Raw genomic sequence first — 20,385 nt, 5'->3', positions numbered from 1 at the left:
GCTAGCAATAGAAACTACTTTTGATATTTTCAATGGGAGGAAGGGACACTAAAAAAAACATACGCTTTGCTTGAAAAAGAAATGGAAATGTGCCATCCCCCCCCCCCCTCTCTCATGAGTTTTTTGAGCATAAGCTCTCTTTTAATCATGTTAAAGTTAAGCCACTAAGTTATCTAGTTCAACTTTGGCCTTTTCACACTTGGCCCGAAGTGGTTTTGCCCAACGTAGGGGCAAAACAGCCTTAGAATCAAAATTTGACTGGAAGAATGGCTTTCTGGCATCAAAATATATCATCCTAGCCTCCATCACATGCTTTTTGGCTTCTGAATCTAGTAGCTACTTTATAGCGCCAAACTTTGTGGTCATTAAATGGGAGGTCAAATGGACTCCCATTGACAAATGAACACGCATTGGATTCCTGGTTTCAAAATGCATCTAGAAAAAATTCAACTTTTTCATCTATTACCATTTCATTTTACATGAAAAATGCCTCTTTTATGGGTCGGGCTTCCTTTGCACTTGAATTTCAGCTTTCAAATCAGTTCTCATTGAAATTTGACCCAACTCCTAGTTGCACAAGAACAAGCACTAACCATAGCTAATATGAGATAGACAAAACCCTTAGAAGAGAGCACTAGCATATTTACAAATACATCATACATCAAGGATCCCTCAACATCAATGGCCCTATGTCCTCTCGCAATGGTAGGTAAACCTTGACCTTGTCTCAAGCTGTTAACACACAACCACACACCCTCAGCAACATCCAAATTTGTGAATGTCATCGATAACTATGCCAAATTAATCATCAAAGTGCTCCTCGTGACGTCCCATCCCTAGGACATGCGCGATGGGATAAGCAGATATCTAGGAGGGGGTAATGTTAACCCCATCATAAGTTAGATGCAAATGGAGAAATAAGGGAATTCCCAACATTGGAAAGGATTAAATTTTTCATAACTTTTTGTTCACATCAACAAATGTAAGTTGAATAATGTGATCTATAAAAGTCGAGTCGAGCTCACTCACATGCAATTGTAATATTTTTGTGAGTAGAGTCCCACGTAGCTCCTAATATCTTATGCCCAAGGAACAAAGTGAAAGCCCTCAAAAGGATATATAGAAGGAAGGAAAGATAATGGAACATGTCATTCAAGTGTGTGCCAACTTTGTGTGAGCTTTCTTTCTTTAAGTTTCTACTTCCACTGCTTTGAATGCTTGAGTACTATTGAGAAAGTGTGAGAGAGAGGGAGAGTGAAGGAAAGGGAGAGAGTCAACCGTGAGAGTGCAAGGGGCATGGCATGAAGCGCTTGATGGTTCGCTTCTCTTCACTTATCCCTACATTCTACTCATGATGGTCTAGCTGCGGGGATAGTGGGGGCCATACCCAATTGCAACCTAAGCCTCTTAATGGTAAGAGCACTTGGATCGAGAGCTTGCAAAATAAGATTGTTGCACAAGGATTGTTAGACACCCTTTAGCTTATGAGAGACTACAATGATGAGTGAACTCAAGGTGTGTCTACTACAATCTTGGTACTATTGGTTGTTGCTATTGCTACTTGTGAGGATAGCCAATGGTTTTGATAGGGAAGTGAGAGACTAGGTATGAGCTAGTCCACATCAGATGGTCAAACTCCTGAAACAATAGGAGCTCCATACTTGTCCATCGTCGAGCACAGCTTTGACCCAACATTAGTGTATGCGCATGTAGGCATGCTCAGGCACTCTCTTCAATACTTATCTAAATTGGAAACTAAGATGTATTGTATGTTCTTGGGACACGATAGAAAATGGGAAAGAAGAAGACTTCGTGAGAGCCATATGCCTATTGATACAAATTACTCGACTTGATGTGACTTGCATGGATATGCTTGCAAGCTATATGACATTCCACATCAGGACCCTATGTCTCTTCCCTCGGTTTCTAGACTAACACAATGTAGTTTTTTCACAAAGAAGAGAGTGAAACATGCCATATGGAGGTTAAAGAATGGGATAGCTCATGATCATGATGGCTTAAGGCAAATCACTTTGCACATGCTTATGACATTCTAGAACCAGTGCTTGCTTGTATTTTCAATAGGACAATTTGTGAGGGATTTTTAGCTAGATGGTCAAATCATACAATTATACCACTATTTAAGAGGAGATCCTATGATACCTAGAAATTACAAGACCATTATGATTGGCCACATGCTAGATTAGATAAATGGATCTATTTTGGAGCAAGTCTTGAGAAATTGGGTGAGAGGCATGGCGTAAGGTTGAGGTCATCTTGGTTTTAGATAGGGATATAACACATTAGACCATTTTTCACACTAAGGAAATTATTGAGGAAGGTTGATCATGCAAGAAAAAGTTTGTCAAGAATCTCAATGTGAGGTTGATCATGGTGTGTACAAAATGATTGGCACATAATTATGTTGGATTGTAATAGACAAGGAACTCCATGACTAAAGATAGAAAAATCACACAATATACACACTCAAATGTTCTCTCTTGTCTTTCATTGCATAGACTACTTACATATATAAAGGAGGAGATACTCCATCAATGATCCTTCACACTTTCAATGTGTCCCCATGTGACACCATACAACCCACACTTTACATGTGTGCCCTATGTGGCACACTTTACACCACATCTCTCATCCATATTCATGCACCATACAATCTTAAGCACATAGAGTGCTTTCACATATATACACACACAAACACCAAAGCTTACATTCTCAACACCCCCTCTTAAGCAAGGTATTTAATTTACCTTGTCACCCATTGATTGACGTAGCATTGCATGACCGCAATTGCTACCTCCCAACACTCCCCCTCAATGCTATATTGGAGTGTCTACATGACTAGACACATCTAGTCCACCATATGCATGTCAGCATGTATATAGAATGTTCATTTGAGCACCAATTGCTCAAGTGAATCTAACCCATCTTTTTTTAACCCCAAATGTTCAAGAAATGTATATGATAGACCCAATCATGCACCTAACATGTGCACGATCTTACATGCCATGCACTTACATAGTCCTTTTGAGATCTCAATCTCAGGCAGAGAACCCAGCACAAGCCAATCCTTGTGCAAACTTATCACAAACAATTTATTTTGAGATGTGCATGCATACAAATACATTCATTTTGACCCTCTAGGTGGAATCGGGTGGCACAAAAGTCTCTATGAGTTCTTTTTCCTTCAAAAACAGATTTGATATACAATTGTCCAAAGGGACAACTTTCATATTCTTGAGTATCTCCTCAATTATGTTGTATTCTTTTGATAAACTAACCATCAACATAGGAATGAGATGCTTCTTAAAGATCTTGACATCTATCCCATCCAAACGACTCATTATACTTCCCATTTTGTTGATATATTTGGAAAGTGAATCATTCTAATTATGCTTAATTAAGATCATGGATCTCCCTTTTGAGATGAAGCTCTTACTTATTAACTTTAAAGCTAAATATTTTATTGGGCTCTATGTAAGCTTCTCATGTAGGTCCTTGAACATTTTGAATGAAACTACATGCTAGTCATCATCCTTCCACTTGGATACACCTAACATGCCTACATCGAGCCCAACACTTTTACTCCTAGCTATAAAGTAATGTCTAGCTCCTTTACAACTATATATTTATTAGAAAGAAACATGATCGATAATGTGGGGTTGTATTTGTACCAAATGGCAAACATGAATAATATAGGAAACCCTCTATTACAAGTTGACTTGCAATTTAAAGATCAAGCTTGGAAAAGGGTTGGTTGTAGATGTGACAAATCTCTAGTACCTTTTGGACACCCTCATCTTCTTTTTCTTCGATATATGATTTTTTAAAGCCTTCATCTTTGAAATGACTTTATCTTCATCTTTGCCTTTGTATTTATTGGTTGATTCCTTAGTAGAAATGGGTCTATTAATGACTTTAATACTAATTGATGAGCTTGTTAAAGACAATATTAAGAATAAGCAATTTCTACTAAGGGCTACTGATGACAAGAAGGTAGTGAAAGGAGCACAAGGTGGTTGAGTCTTGTGGATAATTAATGCTTCTAGTCTCAAATGTTTGTAGATGATAACTCCAATTTTATTCTAGTTGAGGAGTCCATTGTAATCAGTTGTCCAAGCACTACCGCCACAAGATAGATGATAAGTGTACTCAAAAGAACCGACACAGGTAGACACTAACATCACTTTCGCCAAGTCACTATCCGGGTTGCAGAGCGAGGCATAATCACAGCAAAGGGATCAAACACCAAATGTTCTCAAAGATCAATCCAAAAGATATTGATGAAATAAGGATAATACAACTATGAGAGATTGATACAATCACAACACAAGGCTTGGCGAATAGCTAGTGCAAGATCATAAATACTAAACACATGCAAGATACAAGACCAAGGCAATACTACTACCAAATGTAGTGACTGTAGATGATACAATATAGGCTTTTGTTGATAGAGAGCACTCATGATGCCAATCAAGAGAGACTAGCAAAAGGGACTCCAGAAGGATATGGCAGTGACTATAGATGATACAATATAGGCTCTTGTTGATAAAGAGCACTCACAATGCCAATCAAGAGAGACTAGTAGAAGGGACTTGAGAAGGATATGGCAGTGAATCAAGAGAACCCTTTGATACTTGACCTCTAGGTCTAGGCATATGCTTAAAGAACCACAACAATGATTCGATCCCTTCCTTTATATAGGCCATTGCATGGAGTGACATTTTCTCTACCCATGTGTCGTGCTAGGTAGTCTTTACTACTTTTGCACCCGTCGGCTCCTTTATGCACTGCTGGTAGATCCTGGCTTTAAAGGCCACTAACTGCCACCACCTTTAATATCCATGGAGTAGAGATTATAGCATGTGTGACCTGCACACTTTTAAGTACTGCAACTTGTGTGTTAGTAATTACAAAGTCGATGGAGTACCGTCCAAAACTAAGGATAGTCTATGAACTTGCAAGAGTTCAATGGATTTGTCAATTGGAGACAAGTCCATGAGAAATTCTCTCTCCTCTTTTTTGTGTTCTCTCTCTTTCTTTTCATGCTCTCTTCCTTTTTGCATTCTCTCTACGACTTGGACACGTGTGGCCATGCAAACCTGAAGTCCTTAGAGCACACTTACAAGTCCATATCCTTGGGCATGGTGCAACTCTTATGCAAGTGTAGAGTGAGCATGCCTATCTCTCAAGTTCAATAATCAATGTAGTGACTTACAATTTTATTGGTTAAGTATGCTTTGTTTGAGTTCGCATGGCTAGGCTAGAGGGTTTGGCTTGGGGAATTCTCACTTGGAAAGGCAGCTACATAGAAGGGCAAAGATGGCAGGAGACTGCAACTCCCATTTATGAAAGGTGTCAGCAATGCGTGTGGTGTGTTTGCGATCCAACCAGTCACTTGCACCCCCCTCGTTGTACTTGACAGACAAGCCACTTGCTCTACCACCACGCAAAATTGACCGTATAGCTCGGCATTTGCATTTTGTATATTGCTGTACTTGTAAGCTAGCCATTCTTCAGGCTTATCATTAAACAGTCCAACGAGTGTTGGTTATTGTGGACACTCCCCCATTTCTTTGGGGCCATCAAGCTGGAAGAGAGAGCTCCCCTAGAACCCCCACATAACCATAACCAACTTTCTTGAAGCTCTTGTGGCAAATTTAAGTATTCGGCATCTAGAGATTGCTTCACAGGCCTCTATCAGAAACTGTGGCAAAGTCAAAATGCAACAACATAATACGCTGCAGCTTCTTCTAATGTCAATGTAACACTTCATTAAACAAGAAGCGAAGGATCTTTATGATTGATAAGGACTCCGTTCAACATGGGCTAGGACAAACACTTTTCTCCTTACTCTGATCATGCGCATGGTCGACTTCTGTGTTACGTGTTATACTTCTTTGCAGTCCTTATCTCGATTGGCTTGGTCACTTGGAAGACATCACAAGCTGGAGTCATTGACTTGTGAAGCACACTGATTGAGAAAGGAGCCTGTATAACTGTAAAAGTCAACTCTCAAGGCTGCACAGTTATGTTATTTCCCAGCGTTCTTGTGCTGCATGCTGTAGAATTGCTTTTATATAGATGTGAATGAAATTTTAATATGTTAGTCAATGTTCTTATTTGAGAAATTGCCCAGTTTTGGAGTCCTTGCACAGGCTTAGATGTTTACCGCACATACTGTTGTTTTTGTGACCTGATGAACATAAAAATAAGTTCTGTACAGAATTGGAGGCTCTTGTTACCTCCTGTGTGATCAGATCTAAGTTTGGAACATAACCTTCATTTCTGAAAAGGGAGTCTTTCATTACTATTAGTACACCCTCACTTCGGTGAATACCAACTACAAATTCTTGGAGAAGTTTGTTCACCTCTAACAAAGCGCTACCAGGCTTTTTCATTGCCCCTGCATGCTGCCTCATCTCCTCTACTCTCTTTGCATCATGCCACCTTCCAGCACTGGTATAGAGGTCTGAAATCAGCAAGAATGCAGATGAATCTTGTAGATCCATCTCTATGAGTTGCTGAAAGCATCTCTGCCCCAGTTCTACTTCCCCATAAATTTTGCACATACTGAGCAGAGACATTACGATTGAGCTGGATGGAGGACACCTTGTGGCTGCAAGAAATCTTTCTGCTTCATAAACATGCCCTGATCTTCCAAACAGATCAATAATACAAGAGTAATGATCCATAGTTGGCTCAATCTCATATTCTTCTGTCATCAACTTCCAATAGTGTTGACCCTTACCAATTAGACTAGCATGGCTGCATGCAGCAAGAAGACAGGCAAACAATACAGAGTCAGGTTTCACACCCTGTTCTCTCATGTCCTCAAAACATTGAATTGCCATACTTACTTCATGGTTCTCACTGTATGCTTTTATCATTGCAGTCCATGATACGAGATCTCGCATGAGCATATTGTCAAAGACTTCTTGGCTTTCGGCAATAGAGCCACATTTTCCATACATATCTATCAAGGTGTTGCCTAAAACAAGATCTCTTTCTAATCCTGACCTTTTGATCTGAGCATGTATTTCTCGGCCTGTTTCTAAGGCCCCTGTGGACCCACATGCTTTCAAGCACAGTGTGAATGAGACAGGGCTTACGGTTGCCCCTTCCACCTGCATCTGCTTGAAACAGTTAAGCACTTCTCCATCATGCCCTTGTTCAGCGTGACCAGTAATAAATGCATTCCATGAAGCAGTATCTTGAGCTGGCAGCTGACCAAACACATGGTATGCTTCTCTAAGAGAGCTGCATTTGGTATACATATTAACCAGGGAGTTTCCCACATAGAGGTCCCTCTCAAATCCAGTTTTGGTGGATTCAGCATGTAGAAGTTGCCCTGTTTGTAGGTCACTTGTGGAGCCACAAGCTTTTAAGCTACAAATAAAGGAGACACAATCTGGAGTGACACCCTCATGTTGCATCTGTTTAAAACAGTACCTCACTTCCTCAACAAGACCATATTCAGCATATCCTGTTAGTAAGGCATTCCATGAGACTGCATTTCGCTCTGGCAAGCTCTGAAATAATTGGCGTGCTTCTGAAATTAACCCACCTTTGGCGTACATATCCACCAGTGTGCTGCTAACATGTGTATCCCTTTCAAGTCCTGTTTTAATAATCTCAGCATGTATCTCTTGCCCTTTTTCAAAAGCTCCTACACTCCCACATGCTTTAAGAATGCAGACAAACACGCCGGAATCAAAGCAGTTTCCCCCCCACTCCATCTGTTGAAATAATTTCTCAGCATCCTCACTAAGGCCATGCTCAGCATAGTTGGCAAGCAACACAGTCCATGAGAAGGGCTCAGGAGCTTGTAGTTCATTGTACACTTGGCATGCCTCTACAAGCAATCCGCATTTGGTGTACATCTGCACTAATGAACTGCCAACATGAAGCTCCCTGTCCAGTCCCTTAGTAACTACCTCAGTATGTAATATCTGGCCTGTTTTTATATCACCAGAGGAAGCACAAGCTTTCACAGTACAAGCAAATGTGATAGCATCAGCAGCAGACATACCTTCCTGTTGCATTTGATGATAAAAATTCAGGATCTCCTCGCCAAGATCAAGTTCAGAAAATCCTGAAATGAGAACATTCCATGTGACTGCATCTCGAACTAACAATTGATCAAACACTTGCCATGCATCTGCTAGAAACCCACATTTCATATACATATCCATGATTGTGTTGCCTACATTGGCATCCCTCTCAAGCCCTCTTTTAATTAGTTCGGAGTGCATGCCTTGGCCCATTTCTGAATCTCCTAAGATGCCACAGGCCTTCAAGCTGCAAACATATATGCCAGAATCAGGGCACATGCCTCTCAGCCGCATCAGCTGGAAATAATTCCTTGCTTCCTCAGCAAGCCCAAGTTCAGTGTACCCTGCCATCAATGAAGCCCATGAAATTCTGTCTTGAACTTGCAGATCATCAAAAACTTTATGTGCTTCTGCTACAGAGCTGCATTTGCTATACATATCAACCAGAGTGTTTCCCACATAATTCTCTGTTTCCAATCCCCTTTTCGTTATTTCGGCATGCACACTATGGCCTGTATGTAAAGCTCCTGCTGTGCCACACGCTTTTGAGCTGCAAACGAAAGTCACAGAATCAGGAGATGTGCCTTCCAGCTGCATTTGCTGAAAACACCTCTGTACTTCCTTGTTAAGGCCACGATTTGCATATCCTGCAATGATTGCATTCCACGATACTACATTGCGAGTGGGAAGCCCATCAAACACTAGACACGCTTCTCCAAATGAGTTGCATTTGGTGTACATATCCACCAGTGTGCTGCCTAAATAAAGCTGTTTTTCCATTCCCCTTTTAGTTATTTCGGCATGTATCCCCCGACCTTTCTCCACATCTCGCAGCATATCACAGGCATTGAGCAGGGCCAGGTACGTGAACTTGGTAGGAGGCACAACTCCTTCCTCTCGCATGTCACAGTACAGCGCAAAGCCACGTTGCGGATCCGCAGCACAGACGAAACCGGAGATGAGGGACGTCCACGAGTACTCGGTGCGGTGAGACAACCTATTGAAGACATCCTCAGCATCCTGACAGCGGCCGCAATCCACGAGTAAGGGCACCAGGTGATTGCCAAGCACAGGGTGGGATTCGAGGCCATGCTGGCGCATGTATGTGTGAAGCCGCACCGCTTCATTAAGGTTCTTGGTCTGTCTGCAGTTCTGTAACAAGATGATGAGCTGCTGTGCTTGCATGGCTTCTTCCTGCAACTGCTGCAGACATGGTTTCTTGACGGTTCTGCACACAAAGCCTCACGCGAGGATCCACTGATGCTTCATCCTTCCCCCCGTCCCCCCCCCCCCCCCCCTCTCAAGTCTCTGCCCAAGATCGGAGATTAATCTTTTTGTTTGTTTCATAAACGTTATGATTAATGGAGTTATTCTTTTAATATATAATAATTTTAATTTGTATATTTACACTACTCCACTATAAAGCAAACCCAGCTTCGATAGCACTTTGAAGAGAAATGATCTTATTCTACATGTCGCTCAAGCTACTCTATACTACTTTATTATTTGAGCTATAGCTTCAGGGGCGCTGAAGCACTAGAGAGCCCCCAAACCTGTAGATCCCGAAATGAACCAAATTTGAATTGGTTTAGTGATGGGAAAGATGGAACGGTGAAAGTGATGGGATGGTGGTGGAAAGGTGGCTCATGAGAGCACAAATAGCAGCAGCAAAGGGAGCAACACACTCGACTCTCTCTCTCTCTCTCTCTCTCTCTCTCTGTGCACACTCCAGCCACCTACGAGCCACCTGTGGGCTCCCTCTAGGCTGCCCAAGAGCCACCTACGGGCCGAACAAGAGCCACCTCTGGGTATTCATGTTTGTCTTCGCCGAGTTGCAAACACCTGTGGGTCACCAGGCCGCCTCAGTCACCACCACCGGGCCATCTTCTGATGCCAGGAGGCATATTCCACGGTGGATTCCGTGCCACGGTGGATTCCGTGAGGTTTTACGGTGGATTCTGTAAACTTAGATGACCGGGGCTCATACACAAAGAGGATTCTTTGTGCGAAAGTTGATGGGGACGCCTGTCCTTTTCGGGTGTTTCATTAATTTAGTGTGTATATGGGTGATTCCATAGCGGGTGATTCCGCAAAATACATGTTAAATTAATAAACGTTTATGAGTTTAGAGTGCGCACTCGTAATAAAGTAAGGTTAGGATTTATTTCTAACCAGTTGATTTATTTATGTAGCTGAAGACTGCTAGGTATTCACTTTTGTCGGTTTAATTGTATTATTTTACTAACGATTGTGAATGCTTCAGTTGATGTGTAGAGATAGCAGCAGTGGCGGAGGAAAGCATTGGAGTCTAGCGAGTATTCGACCTTTGGATTATATTTTGATAGGCTCCACGCCTATATTTTGTCATGTCTATTAAGGCATTGATTATTGATTATTATTTTGTATGCGCCTATGCGCACGGATATGTTATTTCTATTTGGACATTGAGATTTGGCGTGCCAGACTCTATGGGCACCGTCCATTAGCTTTATTTCCTATTTTTGTAGAAAGCAAACTCAAAACCTAAAAGCTTGTCATATTTTTTGTAAATTGGGCTATTATTGAGCATGAAGATGGAAATATACATAAAATACATGCTTTGTGAAGCGCTCACACAAGGCATGGGGGGAGATTGAACCCAATTGGTCTCTTGCTTCTTGTCGTTCATGCTTTTACATTGTTTTTTGTGCAAAAAGGTAGAGTTCATTGTTCTTGGGGACCTTCCGGGATTCACTACGTGAGCATACTGCGACCGATCTGCGTACCAGTGGTATCAGAACGGAGCTGAGATCAAGAGCTTCCAATCGCTACCCATCTCGAGCGAAGGCGAAGCTTCAGGAACGATCGGGCTCTACAGTCAATCTCGTCGCGAACCGTCGATACAGGCAGACTTCTGGCGATCAAGAACCCCTGTTTCTACTGTCAGATCGCGAAGGACCAGGCTGTGCAGGCGGAGGACCACACATCCATCTCCTTCATCAAGTCATGGACATACTGTGAGAAAACAAATTTCATATCTCTATTCTCTCTTAAGTTTAAGCTTGACTTAAGCTTAGAAGAAGCTTAATTGCTTCACAACTTGACATTGAGGTATCTAAGGACGCCCGAGATTCTCGCGACGGCATAAAACGGCTGCCCACATCTTCATCATCTGCGCCGTTTTCTCCACGATTAATCTTCTCCATTAAGTTTAAGCTATAAAGCTTAAATCACTAAGCTTTCACCAAGTTGGGCAAAGCAAGCAAGTCACCAAACTCCGGGTCCTGCACACCAAAAGTCAAGTTCTGCAAGTCGATTGGAATCAAGTCCTGCAAGTTCATCAAGTCGGCCTAAGTTCTGCAAGTCTGCAACTCTGCAAGTCGGCTAAGTCTGCAACTCTGCAAGTCAGACTAGTCAACTGGAGTCAGAACTGACTAGTGCTTAAAACTCCTAGAAGGGCTGTTCCTGCGCAAAAACTCTGAACTGGAAAGTTGTTCGTGGCAAAGTGTTCTACCTATCCACAGGTCCGGTGAAGTATTTTCAGCAAACGAAGAAGGAAATATTGCAGATTTTCTGAAAATTGAGAAAGAAATACCCAAAAATATATAGCCTTGTAACCCCGAATTTGAGCTATGCTCATCCCGCTAACCTGATTTTGAGTGAGAAAGGTCTATTGAGTTTTACAGGATGACGACCCCACATATGGATGATCCTATGGCTGAAGACGACCTACCTGAGCCTACCATGGAACAAAAGCTGGATCTAATCATGCTGCAATTGGAAGAAGAACGAAGGGCTAGGGAAGCATTGCAAGCGCAATTGACAAAATTACAAAGAGCGTCTACCGACAAAGAAGAACCTCAAGCTGAAGATTTGATTCGACGTACCATCGACGCCACTCTTGAAGCACAAACCATTCGCAAGGAATCAAAGATAAGTAAACGAAGTTTCAAATTTCACACTTTCAATGGCATACGAGAAGGAAAGACTGTTTTATCATTCATTAGCCAGTTTGATGACTATTTCCATGAGGAAACTTATCCAGAAAAAGATAAAATCAAGTGTGTTACTAATCATCTGGTAGACAGAGCATCACTTTGGTGGACTGTAGTACGCAAGAGCATAGAATGTCCTGCTACTTGGGAAGATTTCAAGAAGAAGTTCATGCAGAATTTCCTTCCACCGCAATTTCATGAGAAGGCTACCAAGCAATGGGATTTACTTCAACAACGGGATCGTGAGCCTATTCCACAGTATACAGAGCGTTTTTGGAATGCACTCCTATAGCTACGCATGCTTGAAAACGTACCAGAGACGACACATAAGCGGAAGTATATGTCTGGACTTCTTGGACATTACTACGCTGAAGTGAACATGTTCAAGCCTGCTACCCTTGAAGACGCCATTTCACTAGCTCACGACACTGAAGATAAGTTACGCGGAAGAGACAGACGACCACAGCAATTCCAAGTCAATGGTAATTATGGATCTAAACAATTCAATTCCAATTTTAGAAGATTTAATCCAGGTCGTTTCTCATCACCATCTTTCCGCAAGAATTGGGCTAAACCACCTGCATTACCATCCAATGTCAATCCAAATCCTAAGCCTATTCCACAAGCAAATCCAAATGTACCCAGACTCCCAGCCATTGCAAATAATGTAACCAAAGCCAAACCAATAGTATGCTATAAGTGTCACCAGCCGGGGCATCTCGCAGCAAATTGTCATTCAAAGAAGCCACCAGCACATATCAACTATCTTGGAGCCATGGACGAAGACGAGCATGAGAATATGCCTGATTTCACTGAAGATGAGGATGATACTACTACTACTTCCGACACTTTACCAGGTATGCCTACTCCACATTCATTATTGACTATGAAATGTTTGGTGCATGGAAAGGAAAGAACTATCTTGCATGATGACGGTAGTACTCATGACTTCATTTCAGCAAAATTGGTAAAGGAATTGAAATTACAGACTGTACCTACGCATTATCGCATAAAAGTTGCATTTTTAGGCACTAGGTATAATGGTACACAAGAAGTTCAAGATTTAGAGATTCAAATTGGTTCATACATTGAAAGAAGAAATTTCTTAGTTGTTCCATTACAGTCAAGCGACATCATTTTAGGAATGCCTTGGAGACACCAGCATAATCCAAATATAGATTATTCCACACACACAATGAATATTAATTTTCAAGGAAAATCTATTACATTATATGGTATGCATGCATCTAATATTTTTCCACTGCTTTCGCATACTCAAGCAAAACGTGCATTACGCAAGAGTACTAAATCATATCTCATTTGGGTGAATGAATTGCACGCAAAGGAAAATCATGTGCACCCTAGGCATAAGGAATTTCTTGCATATTTTAAGGACTGTTTTGCAGAAGACCTACCACCAGGTTTACCACCTTCACGTCCAGAAGACCATAAGATTGATTTAATCCCTGGCACACAACCACCTTGCAAAGCACCATATAGGCACAATCAAATAGAGCAAAGAGAAATCCAGAGTCAAGTTGAAGAATTACTAAATAGAGGTTTAATTCGACCTAGCAGTTCTCCATTTGGTGCACCTGTACTCTTAGTTAAGAAAAAGAATAATACTTATCGTATGTGTATTGACTATTGAGCTTTAAATAAGATCACTGTAAAGAATAGGTATCCTATACCTAGAGTTGATGACCTTATGGACAAACTGCAAGGATCTTCTATATTTAGTAAAATTGACCTTAAGTCTGGATATCATCAGGTGAGGCTAGATAGATTTGACATATTTAAGACTGCATTCAGAACACAGTTTGGCCATTATGAATTCTTAGTCATGCCATTCGGATTGACTAATGCACCTGCCATTTTCAGTAGAATGATGAACCGTATCTTTCTGAAATATCAGTACTGTGTGATTGTTTTCTTTGATGATATTGTGGTGTTTAGTCAAAGTGAGAAAGAGCATTATGAGCATTTATCATTAGTTTTTCAACTACTGAAAGAAAATCAATTGTTTGCAAATCCTGAAAAGAGTGAATTCTTTAAGACAGAAATTGAGTATTTAGGTCATATTGTATCAAAAGAAGGAATTAAAGTTGATCCTAAGAAAATTGATGCAATATTGCATTGGCCTGTTCCTAAAAACGTGCATGAGTTACGCTCATTCCTTGGTCTTGCTAGTTTCTATAGGAAGTTTGTATGTAATTTTTCATTACCTGCTTTACCATTAACCAAACTTCTTAAGAAAGGAATTGTTTATCAATGGACTGAAACTCAGCAGAAATCCTTTGACTTACTGAAATGTGCTTTAATCAATGCCCTTGTTCTACAGTTGCCTGACTTTAATAGACCATTCTTTCTAGTTGTGACCGATGCTAGCGGATCAGGAATAGGAGCCGTACTAATGCAAGACAATCATCCAATAGCATATTCTAGTTCTAAGCTGAAACCCTCTGAGCTGAAATATTCCACTTATGACAAAGAACTATTAGCAGTTGTACAAGCATTAAGACAGTGGAAACACTACTTAATGGGTTCAGAATTCATGATAAAGACCGACCAGCAAAGCATTAGACATTTACTTAGCCAACCCCAAATTTCTGACCGTCATATCAAATGGGCTTCCTTCATTCAAAGTTTTCATCCTATCATTCAATACCAACCTGGAAAAGAAAATGTAGTTGCTGATGCATTGAGTAGAAGACCTGCAATTCATAATATTTCTGTCATATCTTTTGATTCTTTGATTGCTATGAAAGATACATATCGCAAGGATATTACTTTTCATTCTGATTGGCATAAATTAGTTCAAAATAATTTCATTCCTGTTGATTCATTGTCATATAATGATGGATTTATGTTTTTTGAAAAGAGACTGTGTGTTACTATTCCATTCCGATCTTTTGTTTTGAATGAAATTCATTGTCCCCCATATCAAGGTCATATAGGTATCATATCTACATTACGCATGTTAACTGAAGATTTTTATTGGCCGCATATAGATGCAGATGTATCTAATTTCGTTTCTGAATGTTTGATTTGTCAAAGAATAAAGAGACATCATGGTAAACAATATGGATTATTAATGCCTTTGTCTATTCCATCTAAACCTTGGGAACATATTTCTATGGATTTCATTACGGGTTTACCAAATACTAAATCTAACCATGACATGATTTGGACAGTTGTAGATAGATTTAGTAAGCAAGCATATTTCATTCCATGTAAGAAAACTTTAACAGCATCACAAGCAGCACAATTATTTTTGAAAACTATTTTTACTAACCATGGATTACCCAAAGTTATCATTTCAGATCGTGATTCTAGATTTTGTAACAATTTTTGGATTACACTGTTTGCTAATCTAGGCACAAAGATTGATTTCTCATCTGCATTTCATCCAGAAACAAATGGACAAACAGAAGCCACAAACAGCACCATTCTAGATCTTTTACGTGCATATACTATTTCTAAACCTCAGATATGGGATACTCATTTGCATTTATTACAGTTTGCATATAACAATACACCGCACACATCTACAAAGAAAGCACCTTTTAAAGTCATTTATGGATATAGATTATCTACACCTGTTGCATCTTTGTCTAATAGAATTCAGAGTGCTGATGATATTGCTACTATGCATAATAGTATTTTTGATGAGGTTAAGGATATGATTGCTAAAGCCCAGCAATCATATACCAAACAAGCTAACAAGAAAAGACAAGCCATGAATTTCAAAGTTGATGATTATGTTTGGCTGAGAATAGAAAAACGTAGACTGCAAAGTGTAGATAGACATCCAGTTGTCAAATTAGCTCCTAGATTCTATGGACCATTTAGAATCATTCATAAAATTAATGATAATGCATTCAAGCTAGAATTACCATCTCATTGGAAAATTCATAATACATTTCATATTAGTTTATTGAGACCATTTAGAGGCCAATTACCTATCCACCCTGTTTATGAAAACCCACCTTTATTAGAGGAAGAGACTGAAATACTTGAACCAGAAGCCATCATAGACACTGATTACATGACCACTAGAACTGGCCGAAGGTATTCTAGATATCTAGTAAAATTTAAGAACCATCCTGTAGAGGAAGAACAATGGATGCACGCTAGAGACTTAAATGCTTTCCCCACTCTGTTAGCTCCACATTGAGCTAATAGCAATTGAGGTCAATTGCTGGTGGATTCCGTGCCACGGTGGATTCCGTGAGGTTTTACGGTGGATTCCGTAAACTTAGATGACCGGGGCTCATACACAAAGAGGATTCTTTGTGCGAAAGTTGATGGGGACGCCTGTCCTTTTCGGGCGTTTCATTAATTTAGTGTGTATATGGGTGATTCCATAGCGGGTGATTCCGCAAAATACATGTTAAATTAATAAACGTTTATGAGTTTAGAGTGCGCACTTGTAATAAATTAAGGTTAGGATTTATTTCTAACCAGTTGATTTATTTATGTAGCTGAAGACTGCTAGGTATTCACTTTTGTCGGTTTAATTGTGTTATTTTACTAACGATTGTGAATGCTTCAGTTGATGTGTAGAGATAGCAGCAGTGGCGGAGGAAAGCATTGGAGTCTAGCGAGTATTCGACCTTTGGATTATATTTTGATAGGCGCCATGCCTATATTTTGTCATGTCTATTAAGGCATTGATTATTGATTATTATTTTGTATGCGCCTATGCGCACGGATATGTTATTTCTATTTGGACATTGAGATTGGGCGTGCCAGACTCTATGGGCACCGTCCATTAGCTTTATTTCCTATTTTTGTAGAAAGCAAACTCAAAAGCTAAAAGCTTGTCATATTTTTTGTAAATTGGGCTATTATTGAGCATGAAGATGGAAATATACATAAAATACATGCTTTGTGAAGCGCTCACACAAGGCATGGGGGGAGATTGAACCCAATTGGTCTCTTGCTTCTTGTCGTTCATGCTTTTACATTGTTTTTTGTGCAAAAAGGTAGAGTTCATTGTTCTTGGGGACCTTCCGGGATTCACTACGTGAGCATACTGCGACCGATCTGCGTACCAGTGGTATCAGAACGGAGCTGAGATAAAGAGCTTCCAATCGCTACCCATCTCGAGCGAAGGCGGAGCTTCAGGAACGATCGGGCTCTACAGTCAATCTCGTCGCGAACCGTCGATACAGGCAGACTTCTGGCGATCAAGAACCCCTGTTTCTACTGTCAGATCGCGAAGGACCAGGCTGTGCAGGCGGAGGACCACGCATCCATCTCCTTCATCAAGTCATGGACATACTGTGAGAAAACAAATTTCATATCTCTATTCTCTCTTAAGTTTAAGCTTGACTTAAGCTTAGAAGAAGCTTAATTGCTTCACAACTTGACATTGAGGTATCTAAGGACGCCCGAGATTCTCGCGACGGCATAAAACGGCTGCCCACGTCTTCATCATCTGCGCCGTTTTCTCCACGATTAATCTTCTCCATTAAGTTTAAGCTATAAAGCTTAAATCACTAAGCTTTCACCAAGTTGGGCAAAGCAAGCAAGTCACCAAACTCCGGGTCCTGCGCACCAAAAGTCAAGTTCTGCAAGTCGATTGGAATCAAGTCCTGCAAGTTCATCAAGTCGGCCTAAGTTCTTGGTGCGCAGATCGGACGCAGGTAGCTCACGTAGTGAATTCCCAAAGGTCCCCAAGAACAAAGTACTCTACTTTTTAGCACAAAAACCAATGTAAAAGCAAGCACGACATGAGACAAGAGACAAATTGGGTTGAATCTCCCCCATGCCTTGTGTGAGCGCTTCACAAAGCATGTATTTAATGTATATTTCCAATCTTTATGCTCAAAAATAGCCCAATTACAAAAATATGACAAGCTTTTAGCTTTTGAGTTTGCTTTCTACCAAAAATAAGAAAATAAAGCTAATGGACGGTGCCCATAGTGTCTGGCACGCCCAATCTCAATGTCCAAATAGAAATAACATATCCAGGCGCATAAGCGCGTACAAAATAATAATAAATAATCGATGTCTCAATAGACATAACAAAATATAGGCGTGGCGCCTATCAAAATATAGTCCAAAGGTCGAAAACCCGCTAGACTCCAATGCTTTCCTCCGCCACTGCTGCTATCTCTACACATCAACTGAAGCATTCACAATCGTTAGTAAAATAACACAATTAAACCGACAAAAGTGAATACCTAGCAGTCTTCAGCTACATAAATAAATCAACTGGTTAGAAATAAATCCTAACCTTAATTTATTACGAGTGCGCACTCTAAACTCATAAACGTTTATTAATTTAATATGCATTTTGCGGAATCACCCGCTATGGAATCACCCATGTACACACTAAATTAATGAAACGCCCGAAAAGGACAGGCGTCCCCATCAACTTCTCGCACAAAGAATCCTCTTTGCGTATGAGCCCCGGTCATCTAAGTTTACGGAATCCACCGTAAAACCTCACGGAATCCACCGTGGAATATGCCTCCTGGCATCATACCCCCGGGGTGGGATAGCAATTGACCTCAATTGCTATTAGCTCAATGTGGAGCTAACAGAGTGGGGAAAGCATTTAGGTCTCTAGCGTGCATCCATTGTGCTTCTTCTACAGGATGGTTCTTAAATTTCACGAGATATCTAGAGTACCTTCGGCCAGTTCTAGTGGTCATGTAATCAGTATCTATGATGGCTTCTGGTTCAAGGATTTCAGTCTCTTCTTCTAGTAAAGGTGGGTTTTCATATACAGGGTGGATAGGTAATTGTCCTCTAAATGGTCTCAATAAACTAATATGAAATGTATTATGAATTTTCCAATGAGATGGCAATTCTAACTTGAATGCATTGTCATTAATCTTATGAATGATTCTAAATGGTCCGTAGAATCTAGGGGCTAATTTGACAAGTGGATGTCTATCTACACTTTGCAGTCTACGCTTTTCTATTCTAAGCCAAACATAATCATCAACTTTGAAATTCATGGCTTGTCTTTTCTTGTTGGCTTGTTTGGTATATGATTGTTGGGCTTTAGCAATCATATCCTTGACCTCATCAAAAATAGTGTTATGCATAACAGTAATATCATCGGCACTTTGTATTCTATTAGACAAAGAGGCAACAGGTGTAGATAATCTATATCCATAAATAACTTCAAAAGGTGCTTTCTTTGTAGATGTGTGCGGTGTATTATTGTAAGCAAACTGTAATAAATGCAAATGAGTATCCCATGTCTGAGGTTTAGAGATAGTGTATGCACGTAAAAGATCTAAAATAGTGCTATTTGTGGCTTCTGTTTGTCCATTTGTTTCTGGATGAAATGCAGATGAAAAATCAATCTTTGTGCCTAGATTTGCAAACAGTGTAATCCAGAAATTATTACAAAATCTAGAATCTCTATCTGAAATAATCACTTTCGGCAATCCATGGTTAGTAAAAACAGTTTTCAAAAATAACTGTGCTGCTTGTGATGCTGTTAAAGTTTTCTTACATGCAATGAAATATGCTTGCTTACTAAATCTATCTACAATTGTCCAAATCATGTCATGGTTAGATTTAGTATTTGGTAAGCCAGTAATGAAATCCATAGATATATGTTCCCAAGGTTTAGATGGAATAGATAAAGGCATTAATAACCCATACTGTTTACCATGATGTCTTTTTATTCTTTGACAAATCAAACATTCAGAAACAAAATTAGACACATCTGCATCCATATGTGGCCAATAAAAATCTTCAGTTAACATGCGTAATGTAGAAATGATACCTCTATGACCTTGATATGGGGGACAATGAATTTCATTCAAAACAAAAGATCGGAATGGAATAGTGACACACAGTCTCTTTTCAAAGAACATGAATCCATCATTATATGACAATGAATCAACAGGAATGAAATTATTTTGAACTAATTTTTGCCAATCAGAATGAAAAGTAATATCCTGGTGATATGTGTCTTTCATAGTAATCAAAGAATCAAAAGATATGATAGAAATGTTATGAATTGCAGGTCTTCTACTCAATGCATCAGCAACTACATTTTCTTTTCCAGGTTGGTATTGGATGATAGGATGGAAACTTTGAATGAATGAAGCCCATTTGATATGACGGTCAGAAATTTGGGGTTGGCTAAGTAGATGTCTAATGCTTTGCTGGTCAGTCTTTATCATGAATTCTGAACCCATTAAATAATGCTTCCACTGTTTTAATGCTTGTACAATTGCTAAAAGTTCCTTGTCATAAGTGGAATATTTAAGCTCAGAGGGTTTCGGCTTAGAACTAGAATATGCTATTGGATGGTTGTCTTGCATTAGCACGGCTCCTATTCCTGATCCGCTAGCATCAGTCAC

General features: G+C 40.1%; 1 protein-coding gene across 2 annotated transcripts; it reads right to left on the bottom strand.

Annotated features, from left to right (window-relative positions):
• Window positions 1-4,323: 4,323 nt before the first annotated feature.
• LOC148030727 (pentatricopeptide repeat-containing protein At5g27110-like) lies at window positions 4,324-9,356 on the bottom strand. Of its 2 annotated transcripts, XM_087687072.1 has the most exons (2): window positions 6,879-9,356; window positions 6,652-6,786 (listed from the first exon to the last, which is right to left on the bottom strand). In XM_087687072.1, the coding sequence occupies exons 1-2, from the start codon at window positions 9,255-9,257 to the stop codon at window positions 6,778-6,780; spliced, it is 2,388 nt and encodes a 795-aa protein (XP_087543198.1). In that variant the 5' UTR covers window positions 9,258-9,356; the 3' UTR covers window positions 6,652-6,777. The 2 variants fall into 2 exon arrangements, with proteins under 2 accessions (XP_087543197.1, XP_087543198.1); XM_087687071.1 differs by having other exon boundaries at window positions 4,324-9,356.
• Window positions 9,357-20,385: the final 11,029 nt, after the last annotated feature.

This window comes from Lygodium microphyllum, chromosome 10, assembly GCF_053477565.2.
Source record: "Lygodium microphyllum isolate KBCC chromosome 10, Lygodium_microphyllum_v1.1.10, whole genome shotgun sequence".
NCBI lineage: Eukaryota > Viridiplantae > Streptophyta > Polypodiopsida > Schizaeales > Lygodiaceae > Lygodium > Lygodium microphyllum.
The sequence above is the reverse complement of the archived record's forward strand: the minus strand, read 5'-3'. Positions and strand labels throughout refer to the sequence as shown.